Source organism: Polyodon spathula, chromosome 26 (genome assembly GCF_017654505.1).
Source record: "Polyodon spathula isolate WHYD16114869_AA chromosome 26, ASM1765450v1, whole genome shotgun sequence".
Classification (NCBI taxonomy): domain Eukaryota; kingdom Metazoa; phylum Chordata; class Actinopteri; order Acipenseriformes; family Polyodontidae; genus Polyodon; species Polyodon spathula.
In genome coordinates, this window is record NC_054559.1 from 14,157,043 (window position 1) to 14,182,584 (window position 25,542).

A 25,542-nucleotide genomic window follows, 5' to 3' on the forward strand; every position below is an offset into this window, starting at 1 on the left:
CAAGGCACAGTGCATATTTTATTATGGTGCTGTATGCGCAAGGAAAACAGACCTCACAACACAAAACTGTGAAAACGCAAAATGTTACTCTAGTTTTAAACATTATTACACAACTTGGTGGTCTATTTTGTTTCTCTAGAACGTCACTGCTATCTTCCAGTAAAACACACAGCAATACTGCTTGGTACAATGAGTTCAAGGTTCACAAGGGGATGAAACACTGTATTATGCATCTCAGAAGAATAACAGTTTTGTTCAACTGCCCTGTGAGAAAGTGGCTTTTAAAGCAATTTGAGCAGCAGTGACAAACAATATCCAAGCAAATAAGCTTTGTTTGAGCCTCTTTCTGTTTCTCCCATCAAGTGCTGCTCTGTCTTACTAGATCTCCTGCTCAAACTCTTAAGTTTAACTCATTGTGCAAAGTCGATCACCTGATGCTATAAAGTACCCTGGGAAAAAAAACCACCACCGCACGCATGGATTTGCATGGAAACTGGTTTGTGTCTGTCCGGTGTACCCCTGTGCTGAACTCGGCAATAGTAATGTGAGGAACTACATTACTGTCTGGCTCTGGCTAGAACAGGAGAGTTTATGGGATTACAGAGGGCTTTTTCAAATGCGTATTTGCACCCAAGCTTAGGTAATTTCACTGATCTAGTACACCTTACCTTACAAACACGAGGAAACAAATGAATATGTGCAAAATCACCAACAGGCTACAAACAGAATCTGTGTGGAAAGATCCAACAATGCCTTGGCCATGTGGATCTGTTAAAGCAAAACACTACACTGAACAGCACAGGTGTTAAGTATCTAGTGCAAGATATTTCATGCCATCACATTGGGGTATTAAGCAAAAGAAATGCATCAAGTTTTATTATTATGTAAAATCAGTTGAAATACAAAAAACCTTTGAAACAACTGAATGCTATTTAAACTTAATTATGCTGATGAAGGCGCCAGTCAATTAAAAAATAAATAAATAAATAATATATACACACACATCGTGTATATGTTTTTACTTCAAAAGAAACTTCAAGTTATGGAAATATGTTATTAAAACACCCTACCATTTTCAGAAACCTGAATTTCTGTAAGTAGCATGCATTATGTGAACTGGTTTCAGAGCTGAGGAGGAATCTTGTGTTCCTACAACTAAAATTCCACTGTATCAACAAACAAACAGGTCAAGAGAGTCAGCCACCGTAAAAACACAACAAGGAATAATCAAACACAAGTGTGGGGCACTGCAGCTTCCAATAGTGTGGATTTGAAAACCACGCAACACAAAAAATAAATACGTTGCCTGATCAAATATGTGACTGGGGACATGCTCACTAAAAGACACCTTCAGTAATCACATAATCTTTATTTCTAGACTAGAAACCAGACCATAACATCCTTACAGCTCTCCTTTACTATCCATCTTGAGAGAAGATTTAGACGAGCTGTTTGATGTGGTCTGTTTGTTTGTCAATGGAATAAAACGTGTCCAAAACCACATGCCTTTTTCTTTAAGTGAAGAAAATATATTAGAAATGGAAAGTACAACCATTTCAAGGGATGCGGTGAAAATGTTAATTAAATTAATTCTCGCTCCCAAATCTTTCTTATGTTGTTATGTCTGGCTCTGCTGCTTGAGAGAGTGCTTCAAGTGAATAGCACAGCAGGGTTTTCAGTTTAAGACTGGAGATGCTTTGGCAGCGCACCTGCCTGCAATGTGCCTGCCTGCCACCACGTTTAGGGAAATGTGCTTTTTCTTGTTAACTTGCATGCAGGCAGACTGCACATCACTCAATGTGCTGATCCCTAAATGAAATTCCAAGCCATGCTGTATTTGTCTGGGCATTGCTACAAAATCTTATCAACACATAAATTGCAACAATCAAAGTGGTTTACAGCACAGTGCAATTTTCATAATGGTTAACATTACAACACCCACAAGACACCATTAAATTAGCCTTCTCGCCATGCTGTAAATGATTATTTTGTTTTAATTCACTGTATTTTTTACAAACTGTGCAAATTACACACTAGAGGGATCAACAGATTTGATCAACAGAGGAGAATGCCCTGCAAAGCTAAAATCCAATTTTCTTTTTCTGTTTCCTAATTAGCCTGTACACTGTGTCTAATTAGGATCTGGAATATATAAAACTGCTATGCACATGGTGTCCCATGGTCATCCTTGATTTCAGAGAGACTGGTCTGGAATTTAGTGTAAAACAGGAACATTTCACAAGCAAGAAATTTTGATAATTTCGCGTTTATTAAAAATCCGCAAACTGAATGTGCCGTGAAACATATTATTCATACAGGTGCCGTACATTAAAAGAAAAAGAAGCGCAAACATTTATTGCAGCAAGGCCATTAGCGAAATTAAGTTGCCACAAATAAATCTTGTTTTACAGCACTACGAGACAACAGATGGCCCATGGTCACAACTGAAACACTCCTCATATAAATATTTAATACAACTTTACAAGTAGACCCAGCAATACAATTAGAACAAAGAAAGTTGGCAAACCTAAAAACGTCAGGCTACAACATAGCTAAAAATACCATCAAGGAACTCTTCATTGTGGGGTGGACTCTTTCCTATAGTGGAGTTATTTCCTGTGTCCACATTTAGTAATATATTAGCTGGAGAAAGCAAGTGCGCTCACTTCATCTTAAAAGAATGAAGGGCTGGTAAGGTACAAAATGTTCCTGAACAACAGCATCTCATACTGTGTTTAAAACTTTTAACCCTCATAACACATTCACGGCTGGTTTCACACACCCCAATTAACACTAACACACTCTAGGTAATCCATGATAATCAAGGTCTGTAAAAGCAGGTATCGCTACACTAAAATCCAGCTGTGTCTCATCACGCCATGGTGTAGGTTAATCAAATCCCTTAGTTGTAAAAATCAGAGAAAAGTTTCAACTAGAAGCATCTATCAAGAATTAAAATGCATCAAGCACTGAAGACCTGAACTATCACTACAGATTTCTTGTAAACATACAACCACAAGAATAGTTTATTTCGGCAATGCAAGGAAAGCTCAAGCTCTGGAAACTTTCCCCAGCCCTGCAATACTCTTTTTTTTTTTTTTAAATGTTATACCTGATTTACACTTTAGAGGAAGTATTGGAATTCAGTGTAACTATAGAAGACCCAGAGTTCTAGCTGACCTGGGAACAGAGAGCAAAAAAGGTTTCAGACTAAACGCTGTGTGTAGAATCAAAAGCTTCGGCTATTCTCCAGCATCAATTCTGATTTCAATCTCACGTTACCAGGTCACCGAGAATAGTGTCCTAGGCTTTTAAACTCAGAGCAGGCATGTTATTGAATTGTTCTACAGTGCTTCGCATCCAAATTTCAGATAAATTAGTACCAGTTTACTGTTTAACTCTCTGAGCAATTTACTTTATCAGAGCCCCTTGTTGGCAGAGTAGCTTGTTTGCATTCCCTGAAGGTCGCTATATAAAGACAAGCTTCCTCCCTCTTGAAACCAGTTAAATAGACCCATTCCTGTTTGTATTTGCAGCAGTGGCTTGTAATTCATTTTCATTGTGAAGCTGGGATGTTACTCACATATTCGTTATTTCAATCGCAAAAATCCCGCCACGGTTAACAATGGGCCCAAGGATATGAAAATTAAATCTAACAGACAATGCATGATATTCTCTTCAGTTTATTTCTGTCCTGAAAAAAATGTGTCCATGTTTTAATGGTTTTACTAGGGATCAGTCTTTTCATGTATAAGCTATTTTTCTGTTTGGGGTCAGATACTGTAAATGGAACAAACGATGTTCATCAACCAGGGTAGGGTACCCGACAAAGAATTCAAAAGGCTTGTGGTTTAGTTAGGTTTTAAAATAGCACTATAGTTCATAGTCTTATTGTTCATAAGGGCCCCCGTCCTTATGCTGGCCTCAAAAAATGTGCTTCCAGCCTCTCCCTAGTGACTCGTGAACTGTTTTACATGAACCCTTACCCTGGCCCTATTTCCTGAATACAGAATTGATTTATTTATTTACTTTATTTGAAAGAGAAGCCTAACGAGGTATATTTCGTGACAACACTGGCAACAGATAATTGCTGTGGTGCGTGACAAATTAAAAGAAAGCAAATGGTTAAAAAAAAAAAAAAAGAATAATATATTCTTGGTGAGGAAAAATATTCAACCAAAATTGAGGGCTTAGGGTTAACAAAAAAATCATTCCAGCTTTGGGGTCATGCATTGAGCAAAGATTTGGTTCCCTGTAGCAGACTGATCTCAGGGCTTTGTCAGTTTGGGTCTTAAAAGGTCGAAGTGTTTCTGCCTCAACAGCGTCACTAGGTAGCCCTTCCTATACCCTCACGACTCTCTCTGTGAAAAAGTGTGTCCTTCCCTCTGTCCTAAATCTATCCCCTCTTTTACAATTGCATCCTCTGGTCCTGGTTTCTGTACTGTGCTTAAAGTTGGGTTTGAGTTACTGGTTTGGGTTAAAAACTTCAGCCATGTCCCTTCTAATTCTTCGTTGTTCTGGACTTAACAGATTTAGTTCCCTCAACCTATCTTCATAGCTCAATCACTGGGATCAATCCGATTGCTCTTCTTTGGTCTCCCTCCAAGCCCACAATGTGCTGTGGTGACCAGAATTGGACCAGTGCATTACACAGCCTTATCAGAACCTCTTTGGAGTTTGACTCTACACTTTTGAATATATACCCAAGCATTCCGATGGCTTTCTGACTGCTTCCCTGCACTGTGCGCTTGATAACAGCGATAAGTCTATTCCAACACCAAGTTCTTTCTCTTGGTGTGCCTTTTCTAGTTTCCCATCCCCTCTCTCAGTCTCCCAATCTAAATCTTATTTAGGGAGCATGGACAGTGACTATCAAAGTGGAATTCCTACTATGCAAGCAAGCAGTTGTTTAACAAGTTTGTTTCTACAGTATTGTTGTTCTATTTATTTAGAAAAGCACCCATCTTGTTTTCGAATAGCTCCTCCGTAAATATGCCTGGAGATCCCGTCTGATGCCCAGAGTTACACATGTGGTAAATCATTCAACAATAAATGTCCCCTTTTAATTGAAAATATAACATGTATGACCAGAGCACTGTGTCTTATGTAATAAGCTTGTTTTTTTTTTTTAATATAAAAAGTTGATTCCAACATTATTTGGTTCACAGAGAAGCATCTTAGTTAACATAAGACCTCAAATACAATGTGGTCAGCTACATTAGAAGACATATCTTTATAAACAGATATATATATATATGTGTGTGTGTGTGTGTGTGTGTGTGTGTCTATATATATATATATATATATATATATATATATATATATATACACACACACACACACACACACACACACACACACACACACACACACACAATTACAGTAATGTAGACCAATCCTTTGTTACATTTTTTTACACCACTAAGTTCACACCCTCTTTAGCTACAGTTCCTAATCTATATAATTTCTTACAATACTGTCCCAACACGTACTGAAAGGTAGCTCAGATCCTGGCATAATCTGTTTTGTGTTAACAACTGTGGAAAATCTCTTTTTCCACGGTGCAGATTAATAAAGCATTTAGTTTATAGACTTACTGATCTTTATAACCTGCCCCACAGAGGGATCCAACAACCCCAGTAACTAGAAACAATGGGATCCTAACAGAAAACAGGCCTATTGAGCGAGGCCCAGCTGCAATCCACGCCAGTAATCTGGAATCAATTGTAGAAACTGTTTCCTTCCTCCACCAAGCAGTATAAAAAGGGAGTAAACCCAAGTGGGAGAGAAATGAATATGAGACAAAGTTCTCCAAAACACTCCACAATGTTTTAATTCTGATAAGTGAAGTAATAGAAAACAGAATCAGAAATAAGCCCAGGGTTGTGGCAGAATCACTGATTGTGATTTTCTAAAGACATGGAGCTCTGGAGTGATTGGGAAGGGCAGCAATTCAATTATGCAGACTTGCCAGCATCTCAATTTACCCAAACGTGTCTCCGAAAGCCTGCATGTTTGTGGTGTTGATGCTTCGATTACTATGCACAGGAAAGTAAAGTGAAAAGAAAGCAGTCCTTCTGTCCCTCTGCCAGTGTCCCGTGTGGAAAACTCTTCTTACAGTTGTACATGCAGGCAGCACACTGCTGCAATTTGTTAAGGTGAAACTGCATATCAATGCAAACTTTTATCCAAAAGAACAGCTACCTAAAAAGTTTTTTTTTGTTTGGATTTATCATATCCTTTTCCAGGAGGAAACCATACATTATAACCTGATTTTACTGTAATTGGCACAGCTGTACACTGTTGGTTACATGCAAACATTATATTACGTTAGCTCCAAGAACTGATTACATAACCAACTGAACTAATATCATGCATCCCACATCCATTAATGCACTGTAAAAATGGGTTGAAGGCATCAAAATCTCATATGATAACCTGCCAGCATTGCCTTTAAACTTGGCACTGGCTCACAGCAAATGAACAGAGGACTTCAAAGGTAACAAAATCAGCTCTTACCTTTTTCCTGTTCTCAGAGCTGTGTCTTGTGGACATTCTCTTGGGCTCTTCACTTCTGAGCACTAGCTGCTGTTTCCACACTGTCCCATTCTCCTTCACGGTAGCCTGTGGTGCCAGAGCTGGTTCTGGGATGGGCACCCCGCTGCGGGCCATCTCCTCCGTGCAGGTGAGACGCAGCCAACGCAAGAAATCGTCTGTCTCTTTATCCACCACCAGCAGGCGGGTTTCCTTCTCCACGGCTTTAATTCGCTGGACCACCTGATGTCACAAACAAAGTGATGAACAGTATAGTATCCCTCAAGCAGGCTCCAAAAGCAGCTCTCTCTCTCTCTATACTGTATAGCAGACTCGATGTAGCTTCCCAACGCAGTTCCTTTTTCTATATCATGTGTGTTAACAAGTTACATGTTCAGCTCACATAATCTAGTTTCAAACAGATGGCAGAGTGGTTTGTGTCCCTACAACTTTTTGGTAATGTAAACGTCCCATGAAAGCAAACTGTGCTTTCAAAACTTGCAAGCTGATTGATACAAGGGGTTCAGAAAACTAAACTAAGCATGAATGTTGTGCCTTAAAAAGAGAGACAGCATTTGAAAAGCTGTGCTGTCTTACACTGTTAGGGGTTTCACAAACAAAGAAATAATTTCTGAAGTTTGTATACTGTAAATTTCTACATTACTCAAGTTTTTAAAAAAAACTAAATCTATACCTATGCACGACACAAAATGTAGTCTACATTTACAGTACTAACCTATAAGCTGAAATTAGGTAAAGAGTATTACAAAATGTATCATCTATTGATGTTTACTTTTAAAGAGCATGTTCACAAACTTGACTGCCCACAAGGCCTGCTTGTGATAAATTGGGAGAAACTGCAGTAACTAACTTCAAACACTCCTTTAACACTGTCAAGGGTGCCTAGCAGGGGTATGGGTAAACCCCATTTAACTCTTCAAATGAAAACGTTGCATCTTGCAGTATTCGTGGTTCTGTGAAAGCTGTAATAGTTAAAGCAATGGCATTTTATAATAGCGGGCTGATTTGAATTACGCAAATTATAAAACCTGCTAACTGGACACGCCATATAACACTGTAAAACATTCGTGCAATAAGGGTGAGTGAGGAGGGTGACAGAACAGCATGGATATATGGAGATTATATAATTATATACCTGGGGTGTTATCTAACACTAAAGCGAGTGTATCGTTACTCTTACCTGGTGATGAGTATGCTTTTCGACGTTCTCGCCATTCACCTCCACAACACGGTCACCTGCCTGCATTCCCGCAGCCTCCGCCGGCGAATTAGCTTCTACTTTCCGAATGTACTGCCCGCTTTTACCCTTCTCGCCGTGGAGATGAAACCCGTACCCATTCTCTCCTTTAGACATGCAGCAAAGTCGTGGCTTGAGATCTTTTGCCATTTAAAAATAATTTAAAAAAAAACCGGAACAATATGTGTATGTGATTTTATCTCCACTAATAAAAAAGGCTAAGGGGGTTGAACTTGTTTTCCGCGACACATTTACTGTCACAAAAACAGTCAAACCTAGTCCGGTTTGTTTATATTTTAGAATGTAAGGTGTTTCTTTGAATCGTCGGTCCAATTCTAAATAATAAGGACAATAATGGTGTCAATAAAAAACAGAACAGTGATACATCCACAGGCGATGCAAGTTAAAAAAAAAAAAAAAAAAGAAAGAAAATATATCAAGCTATTTTCTCGTTCGCTTAAACACCACAACTATAATTAACTTCAACCATCACTTTCTAAAAGTTATCAACTGCGTTCAAACTGAGGATAGTAATGTGCCACAAAAAAAAAAAAAAAAAAAAAAAAAAAACGCGTTCTTACAGAACTGTTATACCAGGACCGAGGACTCATGTTAAATGCATCAGTTTTTATTTTTTTCTGAGTGGTGTCTGTGCCACAGAGCACCACCTCCTGTTTCTCTTCCGTCCTTCGTCCACACCTCTCATTTGGAGATTAGAATTCAATTACGCTCCGAGTTTAATATCTCGCTCGGGCGAGTTGAACCGCATGCCCACCACCTAGCAGACACGAAAAGACCTTCATCAACTGGTAATCGTGCGACTACTTAATTCTGTACTGCCTCAGTACTATCTGGCATTGTACCTTTTCTGGCTAGTACAGCACAGCGCATTTTTTTTTTTTTTTTTTTTTTTATTCATTTTTTTTGTATACTGACAACAGGGCTGATATTTATACATGACTTTATTTGCCTAAAGTCAGTATCTGGATCTTTTTTGTTTATTTTGTGTTTGCACAATAACGTCATAACATTACAGTAGTTTCTTTTGTTTGAGAAGCGCTCTGTCCAGCCAGTGTTTTTTTTTTTTTTTTTTTTTTGGTTTTCACTTTGGCGTGTGTCACACGCACAGTTTGCACCCCACTTCTCGCTGTGGCTTCGGTGTTTTCTTGCACAAAAAAAGGAATTGTCGTTTTTATTCACTGAGACGTGGAAAGGTGAAAAACATCTGTTACTTTGTATGCAAATTAATAACACACAACAGAAAACTTTGATGTTTATATAAAGCTGGCTTGTTTGGTCCACTCTTTACTTTCTGATACCGCCCTCTGCTGGCCCCAATTGTCGACAGCTGAGCCACAGTTTCGCATAAAATATAACCATTGCGTCTGTACTAAATTTCACCAGCACTTGTTGACTGGTTTGTGTGCATCTATTCTTAAAATAACATTTTAGCTTTAGAAAAAAAAAAGTATCTTTTGTTATAATGCTTTTTTTCAAAGTTTTAGTTTATTTTATTTTCATAAACAATCATTCATATTTTACAATACATGGTACAACATCCTTTTGAGATGGGGGATTCATTTAACAAGTTTTCATGAAAATAATAAAGTAGACAGGATTCTTGGATTCCTTCACAGCAATCTAGGTGCTCAAACACCAGACTTTGTAAAGAGCCTTATTTGTCAGGTAAAGGACAGCAAAGTGAATTTTATTGTGACTTGCTATATTTTAGATTGTGTATCCTTCCTCTGGGTTGAAATAGTGCCTTCTTGACTCCCCCCATCCCTCTGTGAAGGATATTACTCGCAGCTTGTGACATGTTCTCCTATTTAAATATATAACCTGAAACAAAACAAAAACATCTATTACAGTACTTGATCTGGAAAGAAAACATCCATTGGACTTTGTAAATCAGGTTAAATATACTGTAACCTGAGAAAAGATGAGTTTCTACTGGAATCTTTTTAAAGGCTGAATAATGAAGCTCCAGAAGTTTATTTGTGTTTATTTCTTCAGAAATATTAGTGATACTAAATATTTCAGTGAAAAGTACCATTGGAAGAATTCCTTCTGCTTTTTGTTGTCCCTCAGACTGTAATAAACTACCCACAGAACTCAGATTCCGTAGGTCAATTAAGAAATGGCTGTTTGATCATTCAAACCAGCCTTGTGATTGTATATGATGTGAAATGAATACAATAATAGGCGGATTGCAAAACTGTGTGGGTCGCTGTGTGCGTGTCTGTAACTGTAACTCGCTCCCCTTGCCTTCCTCCTGCCTTTGTAAACAAGCTGATTGTAGTTCATATCGAAATAAATAAATACTACTTACATGTAGGATATATGAAATCCTTTGTTGGCCACGTTTTCATCGCTGTGGAACACGATGAGCAGGTCCTTGCCAGAAGATGTCAAGGGCTTGGGGATGTAGAAGCCACACAGCCTGGGTCCCACAGTCCTGGAGTCAATGGAGGTCCCATCATGCACCTCAATGTAGTCCCACAAGCAGTTCACAGAGTATTCCACATCCAGGGACTGGAATATTAGCACTACCTGTTTGCTCAAAAGACATGGCAAGTTTGAAAATCACATTGATTTTTATATTGATTTGGTATTGTAAGATACTGCAGGTACAGAAAGAATTGGTTTTTTTCATGATGAGCACATTCAATTTTGATAAACAAGGCCAGGTATTTTTTTGTTTGTTTGTCAAATCAGAAATTGATCTCTGCAGATACAGAAAGGTTGGTAACATTTTCATTTTAAATAAACATCCATGACCATGTTATTAATTGTTCTATTACCAGGTTTATATACTGAATTACAAAGTATTTTTCACAAAGCATTTTTGCTACCACTTTTTGTAAAAATGATATAATACATATTCTTTATGTATATAACTACCCTTATAAAAGGTGCTGCATGTTTGCAGTTTTATCATGCTTTTCCCTTTGTTATATACAATGGGTTTACCACAGTACACCGTGTTTATTAATAAGCTTTATTATAGCTCGCTATTCTTCACAATGCTTAACCATGCGTTTACGATACTATGCTTTTACTGAGGCACTTATGATGGATCACTAAACTAAAGCACTAAAATTTTGGGAAAATAAACAATAAATAAAATAAAACTTACCCTTGATGTGGCCCTTATTCTCCACTGGCAGTCTTTATTGTTTGGGTATAGATTAGGATAATTTGGAGAAAAGATTTCCCCGGATGAACTCTGTAATAATCCGCCACAATCTAGTAAAAAAAAACAAAAACAAAAAGAAACAACATTTTGGACATTACTAGATCCCATATAGACTGGATACTCACAGTTTAACTCCTAGCATAGCACTGTTGTAGAACTAAATGTTTTTAATGCATGCTCAAAATACCACTAGAGTGTTTTCAGTGTAAACTACTTGTGGTAGAACAGCTGGTTGCCGTACGAGCAAAAAAATATCAGCATGAACACACAAACTTAAAAAGAGTTTAGGAAGGAGAAGAGGCCATTTGGCCCATCAAGGCTCATCCCTTGTTAGCACACCATTCTCCCCCGAACTGGGGGATCGCAATAAAAAAAAAATAGTGCTTCCTGCCACCTGTTCTAAACTTAGCTTTACTCAGCTGCCTCTTATGCCCTCTTGTTATTCTCTCTGTGTTAAATTTGAAGTCGTGTCTTGGGTATATCTCTTGCCTTTTCTAAAATATTGAATTATTTTAACCTGTCCTCATAGGAGTGTTTTGACTATGATTTCATTTGACCTTGCTATGGTAAATATTACAGTAGCTAGCTAACAATTGGTTACCATGTTAGAAGCAGATGTTTGAGCTATGAAAACCATTAGAAATATCTAGATCGTTTTTTGGGGGTTTTCTTTTGGTTTTACTTACCGTTGTCTAATTGGATTAAAGGGGGTCCATGATATTGCAGCCAATCGTTGGCAACAGATGTTTTTTCCGTGGTTGTGGTTGTGGTTGTGGTTGTGGTTGTGGTTGTGGGAGGCCTTGTGATGGAAACTGGCATACGATTTGTAGTAGCATCTAATGAATATAAAGTAAAAACATGTTGTTGTTATCTTTTTTTATTAAAACTCAGGCACACATATACAGTATATTGCAATACAGTATATAGGATTTTCCACATGAAACTGATCAGGGCAGTAAATATGGTTTTCAGAATGAAAAATCGACACTGGAATTGCTTCAGGAGCAATACTCCAGTTATTAAAATATCTAAAGCATGTGGATATTATTATCAAACCAGTTCTAGGTAGTCAGTTGAAAAAATACATAAATAATACAAATTAAAGGACTTGCCACACGAGTACAGTCGGTTTACTCTCAGGATATCAGTAGAGCTCAGCTTGGTCCTTTGTCCGATCGGTACGTAATTTGGTTTTGTGACTATAGTTGGCAGCATGGGATTTTTGGAGAAAGAATACCTGTACAGTAATCATAAACAAAATAAACAGGGTGTATAATACAGCAAGCTGAGCAAAAACGTGATGCAGAGTTATGATGACATTCAACGTTATCTCAGTCCTAGGTAAAAGCAGGCTGAGTGTAGACTGCATGGAGACACTTGCCTGCCATAGTGCATAATCGAGCCATAGTCATATTCGGTTCCCAGGTTGTTGGTTTTAAGGATTTGGAATTGATCTTCTCGGCCTGTTGGATAAGTGAGAAAATAAATTTGCAGTGTTAGAATGCACAGTTCCAGCCAAATTAGGGAAAACAGAAGTTCAAGTTAACGTCATAATCACCCTTTAAAATTTGACGGCAGCATACTAAAAGCATAGCAAAGTGATAAAGTCAAATAAAACCTTAAAAACATATCGTGTTGTCTACATGTATATAGACAGAGAATAGGTGAGGTAAGTCTTTTCAGTAAAAGCCAGTTAAAGACAGAGTTAGAGAAACATTAACTCAAAACTGGAGCAACAGAAACCAGTTGTAATGTACAAGAAAAAAAAAAAAACAGCATCAGAGTTTGGAATGTGTTTCTGAGTGATCTAACAAACCATGCAGCTGCATAAAATGCAATAGGGCCCTTCCCATATAATTCTCCCATAGTAAAAGCAATGTGTAACAAAGCACAGTCAAAGCATGGTAAGCATAGTTAAGCACTGTAAAGCACAGATAGGTATGCTTAAGCATATTAAAAAACAACATGGCGCTGCATGGGGAAAGCATGGGGAAAGTGCAAAACATTTCTAAGGGTTGTTATATATGAACACAGACCTGGTTGGATATTATCCGTCATGATAGTGATATAATCCTCCCTGTCACTTCGGTTGTGTTCATGGTAGAAACCCAAAGTGTGCATTAGCTCATGGATGATTATTCCTTTCCATAGACAACCAGTTCGTGAAAATGAGACTGGCTGTTCCCCACCACTCAGACCAAAGTAGGACCAGCATCTAAAAAAGAGAATCATATGTTATAATTGACAGGACGCTGGTCTACAGGAGTTCCTTGCCATGGGATTAAGGACTGTTTAAGGTTATCAGTGTCAACAAATACAGAAATTGTACAATGACTGCAAGCTTACCCATCCAAGGGCTGGATGTGAAGGTAGTCCATCTCATTTGTGTAAGAGACAAACCGAACGCAGCTGACTTTGGCATATTCCGACATAGCATCTGTGATTGTTGCCTGCTCAGATGGAGCTGCAAACAGAAAGGAAACATAATACCATACTTGAATTGTTGATATTAGTTGAGAAAATGTGATTATCTTTATAAGCCTTTTTAGGTTCTGCAGAATGATAAAATAAAGTGATAAAAGTATTTCAGGACCCTAACTGAAGAAGACAGTCAGGTTGATAGACCTGCAGATACATTGACAGGCAGCATCATATATTTTGATTTTATACAGATCTGTGCACTTACAGTACTCTGTGGATATCTTGTATGGAATGTACACAAAGCCGTCATCTGATCTGGGCCAGATACAGTCGTTCGTCGGGCAGAACATTGCACTCCTGCTGTTTTGGACAGCAATATCTCCAAACTTGATGGAGTAACGTCTTGTCATCAGAGCTGTTAAAAGGGTATAAAATAACAAGGTTAAAGGAAATAGTAAGTTCATCATTCTTTTACATGGTCTTCAGTTTGCATTCTAAAACTATTTAATTCATATATATACCTACACTGGTCATATGTCATTTATTAGAGCTGTTCTGTGACTGTCTTCATTTTCTACATGATTAATAAGACTTACCTATGTTGGCATTAGCCTGGATGATTTTATCCATGACAACCCAAGGTTCTGTCAGAGAAAAAAACAGACAATAATCATTCCTGCTTTCTTCCTGACTGTCAATAATATACTCCAGTCTTCAAAGAGATTAGACCTTTACGAACAATAATAATCTGAAAGCAAAAATCTATGAACTATTGAAAAGCTTATTTCTAAGACTTCAATAAAATCTTAGCCACTCCATGAAAATGGTAGGTTTGTTACATTGAGAGCAGATCTTTGCCACCCATTTGGACTTGCCAGTATTCAGATTTAACAATCTTTCATGTGAAGTTCAAAAAAGGCTGTAATTGTCAACTATTTTCCTTTATTTAGTAAAGTAAAAAATTATTAAAAAGCAACTTTAAAAAAAAAAACCTTATACTATCTTATACTATGAAATTGCATCAACCAACACACATCAACTTTTTATGTTCTCTTGACTCCTTAAACACTATAACATAATGAATCTAGCTCAAGACTTACCTAAATCCATATTTCGATCTATCTCATTCTGAAAAGAAGAAGAAAAAAAAGTTATCGTGGGAGGTACAAAAATCATCTGTAAGAAAACACTGAAGAAGTAGACAAATGTTACGGAGAATGCCGAAACCGAATTACCCCAATTGGCAACGCATAGACCTGGGCAATTAAGCCAAGCACGGTGACACAGATGAGGGACTTCATGTTATCCTACCAGGGGGCTGAGCTTGATGCTGGGGAGCTGAGACCCTGCTCTGCTCTTATACACGATGTGTCTTGCAGAGTCATATTGGCCCGCCCCCCAGTAGACCTCCCACCTATTCTATTTGTTACACAACCCACCTCACACAACCTTGTAGAGATGTTTGCTTTAATCATTTTGGGGTATGCAATTCAACTACATTTAGGCAGCCAGTTTAAAAGTATATACACTAGTCTCCGGCTAAGGGAACACCCCTCAGGAAGCAAGCAAAGTGATCCCTTAACCCAAGTGTTCTCTAAGACAGAGTGCTGACCACAGACAATATTAATCAACCGTGATAAAGTTGGTTTGAAGTTCAATATGCATTTGATATTCACAACCACAGCACCTAGACGTTTCAAACCAACTTCATTGGGAAGCTGACCATTTCTGAATATATCCTTTCAGTGTGAATCCTGTAATTTGAGGAAATCAGAATACACAACGAGGCAATGAAAAATGGAAAGATTGAATAAACCAAGCAGTGTTCCTCAAGACACTCTTGCAATGACTAGTCAGTGTTGAAATGATTGAATAAACTATTTTAATATAAGTTTGATGATGATGAGTTATCAGGTTACAAAACAGTACTGTATCAGTTGCGAACGAATAGGTATCAATGCCAAAAAGATGTTCTTTTAAGCTAAGTTTCTGTTCCTTTAGGCAGAGCATTTACAGTGGGAGGTGTTCCTATATGCAGACAACTGTATAACAACCCTCCTTTCACTGTTAAACCACAGTCGTAATGATATGATTTACTAGAGAATATCAATTAAACTTAAAAAATAATTTTAAAACCTTGGAAATTGTGAATACACTTGTTGTTTCTTTAGCTGTGGTAGTAAACCAGACTTTCAATGTAGTTATGATTATTTAAAATAGGTTTATGATCTCCCATTATAACTGGACAAATATTGCTCTCATATGTACCCATAAAACAATATGTGGTCTATTGAGGCCAGTGATTAGTGAAAGGTTATTTAAGTAATCTAAGTCAGGTACACAATTGTTTTGGCTTGCATGCCGAAGAAGGCATTAGCCAAAATGTTTCTTTACTTAGTTTCTTTACCTTCCCTTCAAATGAAAAAAAAAACATCTATTTATCCTGTTTGTTTGTTTTTATTCCTTCTAGTTCCATGTATATATGTTAAAATATGCTTTGCAGTTTCTGTAATTTCTATACTGATTATTACTCCAAGTTGAACCTGATAAATGCATCTTCTTGACTGTGAGATACATTAAGCACTCACAATTGAGATGAACCCTAAAGTAAGGTCAAGTAGGGTCCATGTGGAGTTTCTCAGATTCCCAGGTATTCAGAGAGGTGGGGTGAACAATCATAGGGGTATAAGTGTTTGTATTAGCTACATAATGGATAGTAATGAGAAAATAGCTTTGCTGAAGAACAGTTTACAAAGGTAATTTTGATTGTAGTGATCCTAATTTCTCACTTCAAATATGCATGCTGTTTCACCAGTTTTACCCTGATAAACACATGCCGTATCTGTAGGCCAACTGGACTTTAATCTTTGTTCTTTTCACTGTGGTCACTGTCATGTAAAATAGGAACTTGATCACTATCACTTGCCTGCAGCACTGACAAAACCAACAGGACCAACCCCATTCCACACTACAGTGCACAGGTGCTGCTTTTTTAAAATTCCTAATCAGGACCTTTTCCCAAACATTTGGGGATGCCAGTGGTGCAGAATGAACACATGCAAGATGTTTTTATTAGTAATGCAAATGGAATCCATTATGTAACACATAAATCTTCCTATTGAAAGTCTGTTTCAGTCAGGATCTCACAGCGTGGACAGAGCTGATAGTTTGCACAAATTAAAATGATGACATTCGGTTTATTCTACAGAAGTATGTACGGGCTCCGTTTGTAAGTGACGGGGCATTTAGGTTAAAGGGAAGCAGATGCAAGAAGTTGCAACAGTTCTCAAAACGTATTACAAAATCTACAGGATCTTATATTATAGGAGGCTGTGTGGTCCAGTTGTTAAAGAAACAGCCTTGTAACCAGGAGGTACCTCGTTCAAATCTTCCAGCTCAGCCATTGACTCATTGTGTGACCCTGAGCAACTTAACTCAGTCACTTCTTTGTGCTCTGTCTTTTGGGTGAGACGTTCTTGTGACTCTGCAGCTGATGCGTATTTCGCACACCCTAGTCTCATATCTTCTAAAGTGCTTTTTAAAGCTGCTATATAAAGATTATTATTATATACCTAATGGACCTGAGTAATGGGCTGTTCCAGCTAGCATGGGTCATCAGATTTCAGCACTTGTATAGTGCTGAAATGTAAAGCGATCCTGCATTAGCTTCTGGGTATCTACATGACATGGAAAAGGGAAAATATAATCCTGGTTGAGTGAAATCTGCAAAAGGAACAAGCTGAGTCTAAGAGCAGGATCTCGAAAGCAATGGTATATTTTGCATCTTTGTAAACCATATTAAATTGATAAAGAATGTGAATATTTTGTTGTGCAGTTTGGAAACAGTAAGGCACCACACATGATTATTCATTTTATTATTATCTCAAATATATAATTACTTGTAAACAGTAAATCTGATACAAATTAATGACAACATTACCCTATGCTTTTGGTTTTTATTGAAGCATTGCTATGGCCAAAGTTTCCGTGCACAGCCTGTAGTGTACCATGCTTTCGGTTTGCTTCCAAAGACGGTCCATACTGGAAGCCTTGGTTTTACATTGCCAGCCACTTCCTCCGTACGAGATGATGAGCACAAGTCTAGTACTATGGGGTCAACATCATGAATGCCACTCCAGCTGCCCTTGCTCTTCTTTCCTTTAAAATCCAGTCGATTTTAGACGCTTGTTTTCTGTGGGTTGACCCTTGAGTGCTTAACTGCTGCTCTGATCTCCACAGAAGGGTATGATAATACACTTGGTTAATGGTAGGAGGTAAAAACATGACTGCAGTAATGAACCATTCCTTCTGTGATGTCAAAGTGAGAGATTTCAAGGTTTAAAGTTTTTTTTTGTTTGTTTTTTTTTACTTTTCCCTTTTTATAATTGACGCAATTATTCCAAGTAATTCTTATTGCTATTACTCAATACATTGTGTTTTTTGTAAGTCTGTGTTAAGGTGCTTCTAGTAGGCTGCCATAGACATCCATGATCTAGGCTAGATTAGCCAATGTGTCTTTAAATTGGTGAGCACAAGCTCCATTTATTGCACAACAGATATTGACAGCAGTAGTGGAGCAATTGCAATACGAAGCAATCAGAATGGTTGTAAACATCATAAAAAGCCAAGGGGACTAAAAAAAATATATAATCTAAATCAAACTGGAAGTGACTTGCTCTTAAAAACAGAATGCTTTACCTAATCATCCGAACACCAGTATCCCTGTTGTACAAAACGCTCATTAATACAAACACCGGAGCTGTTTGGACAATGAGGGTTCTACTGCACGTGATAAATACATGGTGCTTATCACTTAAAACAGCAGAAGAATGTTCTTCTCAAAGAAACAGAAAAGGCCTGGAAGAGCCCTAGATTATGTCTAGGGTAGGGTGGGGTGAGGTGAGAGGTGGGATAAAGGATGAAACAATAAAAAAGCCACTTTATATGTAGTTCCTTGTAATAAAAATGCTTTTTGGGGTCTTTTTTTTTTTTTTTAGTCCGTCTGGCAGCACATAATGTACCGCATGTGAAAATTTCAGGCTTGAGGCTGGATTTTAAAAAAATGACAGAGGGATGTCTCATCCTGCGATCCAGAAATGGGCATTACAGGGTTAATTATTACTAAGGTCACTGTTTTTGCAAATAGTCAGTAACATTCTGTGGTGGGTGGCCAGCCACTAGTGTAAAAATAAAGTACATCATCCATTACTTGAAAACACCCAATCAGAATTCGAAGGTAAAGCTTTTAGGAAACAAAGTCAGGTACACTGAGGTTTCAGCTGGTGCCTTCAGTGTTCTGTTTAATAATGAACGGGTGGCACTGTTCTATCAGTTAGTAGCGACTCTCTGGGTATGTGTGAACATTATCCACCATTATGACTGGTCTGTTAACAGGTGGTTATCAGTTCAGTGGAAAGGCAGAGCATTTTCCAGAGAAAAGATAACTAATGAAATAGAAATAAAAATGAAATCAATAAAACGCTTGGCAGCTTACATACTGTGAGGTAAATTTTTATCAAATATTAAACAAAACCAAAAACAAATCTAAAAGCAGAGGTGTAATAAATACGAACAATGGCTGATGTCAAAACAAACCTAAAGTTTCTCTAACAAATGAAAGCAGATATTGGCAGATACAGACACTGTAGTCAGGAGCCATAGTTAAGAGAACACACTGTTTGTGTTCCGCCTTATAACCTGTTCTGTACTATAAAGGGCTGCCTTATAAAAGGGGAGCACTAGTACATAATCCCACGTTGGGTTGATTTCACAAATAAGATGTTCTGCGTTACAGAATGCACTTTCATTTAATTCCTTTTTTTTTTAAAACATCTCCCACTGTCACATGAATTCATAATTTTTTTCTTTTTTTTTAAAGATATGCACATCATGCAGATCTAAAAACAAATACGAATGTAGCTTTAAAGGGGTTGTAAGTTAAACAACCCTAAAAAACATAACCTGCAACATACGCGAGTTCTCGATCACAATTTAACAGAATGCTTCAAATATTTTCTCTCTTCCGGGATAATATTAGTTGGAGTCCGTTTTGTCCAGTGTGTTCAAAAACACTCTTTTTTTCTGTTGTTAAATTCTCTGCGCCACTTCACTGAGCCTTCACAGTTCACGTTCCACACGTTTTAGAATTATGGCAATAAGGGATTATTGGTTCTACACTTGTGGCGTTCCAAAGCATAATTCTTTCCTATAAGTCATTGGCCAATACACCATAACATTAAAAAAAATGGCAAGGAAATAAACCAGGGCCTGAATTAAATCAAAGTTTATCGCAACGCTGTTTATTATACTTTATATTGGCGATGGCGCTGCCATCAATTCAATTTAATCCAGGCGCAGTTCACTTTTTGCCAAGTAAGGAGAAAAGATGTACATATTTAGTTAAACGAGCTGAACATGGTTCTCCTTTAATGCACATAATTCACTCCAAACAGGTGAACCAAACAATATCCCCCAGTCCCCATTTGTGACAGTATAACATATAAATTGTATATGCAGGCCTATTATCTTCATTCATACAGGTAAATACATTTGTGAATCCTTCTGCTGTAGCTCAAGACAAATCAAATATGATCAGATCAGCAAGTGTTATTGATAAGGGAGGCAGACTGAGTCATCCAGCTTAAACTCTGGTTACATAACCCTCTAATGATGCTACTATGACAAAACACTTTACTATGACCGCAATGCAGCCCTAACACTCATATCTACAGTAAGTGGAGCTGCTTTGGGCTGAAAACGGACAAAGGAGCCTTTTCCCTTTTTATAGAAAGGAAACCCACCACAATACACCAGGGTAGTATCTTGGAATGAGGTTGTGTGGTAAACCATTACCAACATTTGCTGCATTTTATTTGCAAACGAAGAAAATGCCCTTTGCAGCTGCTCAGACGCAACGCAGGAGTTGAGAACAATCACCTTGTTTTTATTATTAAAACACTCTACGCAGCCCAAACACTTTGACCCCAGCCCTGGCTTAGTCCAGTTCAATGGGACTGCTGTCCTCCTTGCCCTCTTCTGCCTCCTCTTCACTCGCCCCCATCAGGCTGTTCAGCAGGTTTCCTGAGAACGCATTGTGAAAACCACCACAATCAAGCACTGCATGTGCGATCTATTTTACCAGAGATAGCAATAAGAGTCCTACTGCACAGCATGCTTCACCCACTCCAGGTTTTAATGCATACTTGATTAGCCACAGCATGCAGGTAACAAAATCAAGTGTGTTTTATTAAACTCCTAGTAAAACCAGGAATGGAATAAACTGCTCTGAAACAGGAATCTTGTTCCCAGCCCTGATTTTACCGTGGTATTGAACTAACTCAAGATATTCTACCCATCACTGTATTTATAATAAATCCTGTATTGCCTCTTATTGCATAATAACATCTTACATAACAAGAAAGACACAACATTAAACTTATAAGAATGTCATCAGTTTGGAGGAAAGAGGTTCTGGCTGTTTAAACTGTGAAAAATGATGCCTCTTATAAAAAGAGGCAACCTGCACATGTTTGTACACCTGCACCTAAAACTACCCTGCGGGAATTGAAACAAACTGCAAAGTACACAGAAAAGTGATCTTTAAGCCTTACCTAACAATCCTCCGTAAGACGAGGACTGTTTTGGTGGTACTCCAAAGAAAAGCTGTCCTATTCTGTCAAGATACTGGAATGAAAATGACACAATTACAAATATTTTATCAGACGGTATTAAAATCAGAATTTGCTAGATTTTTCCCACTACTTAACTTGATTACTCCTAGATTAGCAAAAGACAACCTTAACTTTTATCCCAGTCCTGCCTTTGACACGATCTTACCTCATTGTACATTGGATCTCTCTTCAGCGATGGCTGATATTGTTCACATAACACTGTAAAGACTGTTAATTTACCCCTGAAAGAAGTCAAACAGACAGAACAGGACTTTAATGACAACTCTCACACTTCAAGGGTATTGTTTAAGTATGAAAGGATTTGAGTATTACCAAAGTCACTGCAAAATATATCCAATGGATACATACCCATCCACAGCAAGTAATAAGAACCAAATAAAATTTAACAAAGGCTGTACAAAGGGCGGCCCCTTTTCTATGGAAGGATGCTTCTGTGTGTAGGTTGTAAAAACAACGGACGCGCCGAGTTTATTTTTTAAACACAGAAATCTAAAAAGAAAATAGAAAAACGAATTTAAGGAAAAGAGGAAAAGGCAAACCGGCATGCATTTCTATGCATCTTACTCTTGGTTTAACAGAGATGCAAAATCATCTCTAATATAATAAGATGTCTGTTATTGTATACACACTGTAAGACTGCTTGAGCCACAAACATGTCCACTTCACTCCGGTACCCCTGAGATGCTGAGTATTCCACTAGCATATCCGCACAGCCCTCACCGTCCGAAGAGTGCAGGAAGTGATACCGAGACTCACTGTAGTTTTGCTCTGGGGAGAAAAAGAGCAGCTTATTTTAAATTTTAACTGCAAAGGTAATTTTCTATTATCAAAACCACATGCCACAACCACAGCTGCATTATCCGTACCCCTAGAAGCTGTATACTGAAAGCTTTAGAAGGGCCGAAAAAAAAATTCAGTGGAGGTTATCTGGGAATGTGGGTGTGTGAGAGAGTGACAATCAAAGGGCTCTCTTCAAAGTGATCAAGCTGTGTAAGTAATCAGAGACAAGTCCAGCAGGTTTGCAAAGAGCAGTTTAATGATGGAGTTGCACAGCTAAGAACATGGCTGATGGTGACTACCCAAAGACCACTGTGGAAATGCGAGGTTGCAAAGGGGTTAAGGTGCTGTGCATTGCAAAGTGCCATTATAATTTGAAAGCTGTACCTTTCCATAATGTAACGGCAAGCTGCTGATGCAGTTTCGGATGCCCCCGTTTGCCTGAGCCTTCACTGGACCACTTTATCGCTCTGGAAACAAATGCTACTCTTTCTGGGGTATTGGGATCCATCAGACTAAACAGCTTTGCCAAGTGTTCTGCAAGAAGGAAGGTAACCAGTGAAGTACAGCCCTTACACAGCACAGGCATGTAACATACTATCATTAGCACGATAACCAATTATCTGACTGTTGTACTGAAGAATATGGGTTAATATAACTATAGTCATTTACTATAAGATCCAGTAGTTCTGCAACAGTCTCTCCCCACCCCCCATCCCAACTCACCCAAACTGGCAAAACTTTCCCCCTTAGCCATTAGTCATCAAAATATAAACATACCTAAAATGTCATCTATCACCTCTGCATCCGATTTTTCAAGGGACTCCAAAACCAGCATAGATAAATCAGCAGCACTATTTTGCTGAGAAATAAAGACAAGGGGTTGTAAAAAAAACATACCACATGCTTCCAGCAAACTTTTAAATCTACAGGAATGTCTTTTAATTGTCTTTTCATTGTGCCCCCCAGTGCTCCAGCAAGCCTACTCGACATACAAGGTTCAGGAGTGCCACTGTGCACCGCAGTGCTGTAGATCACTAGAAGAGTATACCTACCTGATTATGGCTGAAGAAAAGCACAGCTCCCGAATACATCAGTTCTCTAGCTTCTGCATGTTTACCTTGTGACATATACCTGCAAGGAAAAAAATGCCGGGCTTCATTTACAGAGACAAACACTGTACAACTGGATAAAGTATTTGTTTTTAAAGCTGTTTAAAATATGGATATTTGCCTTTATACAAATATAACTTAACTAGACCCTTAACTGAAAGTATAATTTGCTTAATTAGACCTTTTTTTAATGTTATCTCTAACTTGAAATCTGCAACTGTTCAAGAGCTGAAAACAAATACAAAGGTCTAATTAAGAATCAGTTCAATTAAGGGTCTAGTTAAGTAACTGAGACCTCATTTGGGAATGAAAACCAGCAGACACAGGGGGTCCCCAGGACCAATACCAGGGCTGGGAACCAGTGCCCTAGGCACTGATGACTTCAATCAGTGACAGGAGAATGGTAACTTTTCTTATAAAAGGGCACTGCTACTCAAGGTAAGGCACAGACATTACGTCCTTATTGACAAAAAATATTCTTTAAAACAAACATTAGCAAGTCTCGTCTTATTATATGGAGCAAGGGCGGGTGTCACATATCAGCTTGTGATAACAGTATCATTTAACATGATATTCTTGTTGACATCATGCTCCTTTGCTGGTCGTATCACCACTTGAAAAGCTCGACTGTATTCAAATATTGACAAGACCAACAACGTTAGGTAAATATGTCCGTTTGTAGTGTTAACACAATCAAAATGAGTTTAAAAATGTAGCTCCTACAGTCCTCGAAAAAAAAAAATGTCAGTATGCGTGCTTTTTACTTTGTCTTCCCTCGATTGCTTTATCGTGCAGTAACAACACGAATGATCCCGTATATTCATTCGATAAATAGATAACTGGATTCTGTCAGCTCAGTTTTCAGGCTAGGTACAAACACTTCACCTTATCACTATAATTGCCACCGCTGCGGAGAACTACACAGCGTCAAAGCTGCCTGAAGAATTGTCTATTAAAATGTACACCTTGGTAAATATGTCATTAAAACACAACCGTATGATCATCTCCATTATTTAAGCGCTTAGGCCTGTTAGTGTTTAGTGTGTATAAACACAGCAAGCCAGCCTAACCCAACCCGCTTTAGTGACAAACACAAAATCTGTTCAATCACAGCGGACTCCTGTGGACAACTAACCAATCACATTACTAAAGGGGGTGGTTGTTTGGTTGAAAGCCAGAATGATCTGGAAGGCAGGCTTGAATCTTCGTCAGTTTTTTTTTTTTTTTTTTTTTTTTTTTTTAATTATTTTGGTATTCACTCACCTAAAGAATAAGGTGCGGTACATCTGATGGGCTTCATAGTATTCCCCTTTCTCAACGCTGGCTCTTAACTTGCCTTCCACCCGCTGTACTCCTCCTCGGTTGCGAGCACTGGAGCATTTCAGACCCTCCTGCTCCGACATCGTCGTTTCTTACGAGCTGCTTACCCTTCCAGCCAGGGGGCAAAAAAATGCCACGGAACGGAACTGGCACCCCCGCGCTTCCGTAATAGATGTTGAAAGTGCCGCGCTGCGCAACGTGGTCAGCAGAGTTCAACACTGTAAAGTTTATAAACGCAATCTGGAATCTCATTTTCCGAGGTGCTCACTGTTAAGTCTGGCCCATCATATATTATGCATTTTGCTCATGTTTTATTAAGCCTTCACGAAATGAATGCCCCAATTTGTACGGTTGTAACACTAAGCTAATTAGTAATTGCTGACGGGTAGTTTAATTCCTAATATATTTTCTTAATTTTAGAAACGCAGGTAAAGACATTTACTTTTAGCAGAAAAGTCTGTGTACTTGGGTACCTCGGCATTAGTTTTTTGAGTGTTGGAAAAGCATTCTCCGTTTCCTTGTGAGTTCTTTAATGTGCCTGTCAATTTAGAGCTTCACTAAGTACTTAATAATTAGTAATATGCCGTTCTACATTACTGAAACTGAGTTCAATATTTCAAAGCGTTCGTGTACCTTTCAGAATGCAGAAGTAGAATTTACTGGAAGAAAAAACGAACAGCCCCCGACTATCTCAATAAATCTGGAGCCATTACCATATGATCACCTTGTCTAAAGAAAACTAGAAATGAAAGGTTGAACAAATGCATTTTTAAAAAGTAGATAATACATCATTAAAAGAGAAAAGCGTATTTGAAAAGCAAGCTGCTCTGGGTACCATTTTCATGACCACTGTGCTGTTCCAACGGATGCGCGTCACTATCTCACCAAGCAAGTTCGTTTAAGTCTCAGTATTGAGGTGCTTAATAAAGCATTCTCAGAGCTCAAAACAGCTAAAAAAATAATTAAAAATGTAATTGATACAGGGGGTCAGAGAAAGAAAGAAATTAGTAATCTTATTAATATGATGATGTTGTATAAAATGTGACGCATATGGTGCGGCTGACCCAAGTGTCACGTTTGTAATTAATTACAGGCCTGCGGCATACTGGCGGTGGAAAAGATTCCAGTTCTATATAGACTCGCGAACTCCAATCTCAATAAGAATGAAGGTGCGCTTGCACAGCAGGGCAACATCAAGCATTGGAAACGCAGTTTTCTGGTCTGCTTTCG

General features: G+C 38.2%; 4 protein-coding genes across 4 annotated transcripts in view; all 4 read right to left on the minus strand.

Annotated features, from left to right (window-relative positions):
- LOC121300825 (Na(+)/H(+) exchange regulatory cofactor NHE-RF2-like) overlaps positions 1 to 8,621 on the minus strand; it is a 39,282-nt gene extending 30,661 nt beyond the window's left edge. Inside the window, exons 1-2 of the mRNA XM_041229718.1 lie at positions 7,736 to 8,621; positions 6,520 to 6,777 (exon numbers count right to left, since the gene is read on the minus strand). Of these exons, the coding sequence (XP_041085652.1) occupies positions 6,520 to 6,777; positions 7,736 to 7,942 (465 nt within the window). The 5' untranslated portion in view covers positions 7,943 to 8,621. The remainder of the gene's footprint in view (positions 1 to 6,519; positions 6,778 to 7,735) is intronic.
- A 729-nt stretch (positions 8,622 to 9,350) lies between these two features.
- Positions 9,351 to 12,374, minus strand: LOC121301071 (CUB domain-containing protein 2-like). Its single transcript, XM_041230186.1, has 5 exons — positions 12,104 to 12,374; positions 11,678 to 11,827; positions 10,932 to 11,041; positions 10,125 to 10,345; positions 9,351 to 9,634 (listed from the first exon to the last, which is right to left on the minus strand). The coding sequence occupies exons 1-5, from the start codon at positions 12,204 to 12,206 to the stop codon at positions 9,622 to 9,624; spliced, it is 597 nt and encodes a 198-aa protein (XP_041086120.1). The 5' UTR covers positions 12,207 to 12,374; the 3' UTR covers positions 9,351 to 9,621.
- LOC121300494 (high choriolytic enzyme 2-like) lies at positions 12,318 to 14,788 on the minus strand. Its single transcript, XM_041229063.1, has 6 exons — positions 14,513 to 14,788; positions 14,009 to 14,056; positions 13,678 to 13,827; positions 13,338 to 13,455; positions 13,028 to 13,206; positions 12,318 to 12,454 (listed from the first exon to the last, which is right to left on the minus strand). The coding sequence occupies exons 1-6, from the start codon at positions 14,586 to 14,588 to the stop codon at positions 12,318 to 12,320; spliced, it is 708 nt and encodes a 235-aa protein (XP_041084997.1). The 5' UTR covers positions 14,589 to 14,788.
- Positions 14,789 to 18,907: 4,119 nt separating this feature from the next.
- On the minus strand, positions 18,908 to 25,041 carry LOC121300939 (Golgi to ER traffic protein 4 homolog). Its single transcript, XM_041229947.1, has 9 exons — positions 24,256 to 25,041; positions 22,936 to 23,014; positions 22,661 to 22,742; positions 22,268 to 22,417; positions 21,733 to 21,871; positions 21,452 to 21,592; positions 21,249 to 21,324; positions 21,023 to 21,095; positions 18,908 to 20,492 (listed from the first exon to the last, which is right to left on the minus strand). Exons 1-9 carry the CDS (start codon positions 24,393 to 24,395, stop codon positions 20,407 to 20,409), a joined length of 966 nt encoding a protein of 321 aa, XP_041085881.1. The 5' UTR covers positions 24,396 to 25,041; the 3' UTR covers positions 18,908 to 20,406.
- Positions 25,042 to 25,542: the final 501 nt, after the last annotated feature.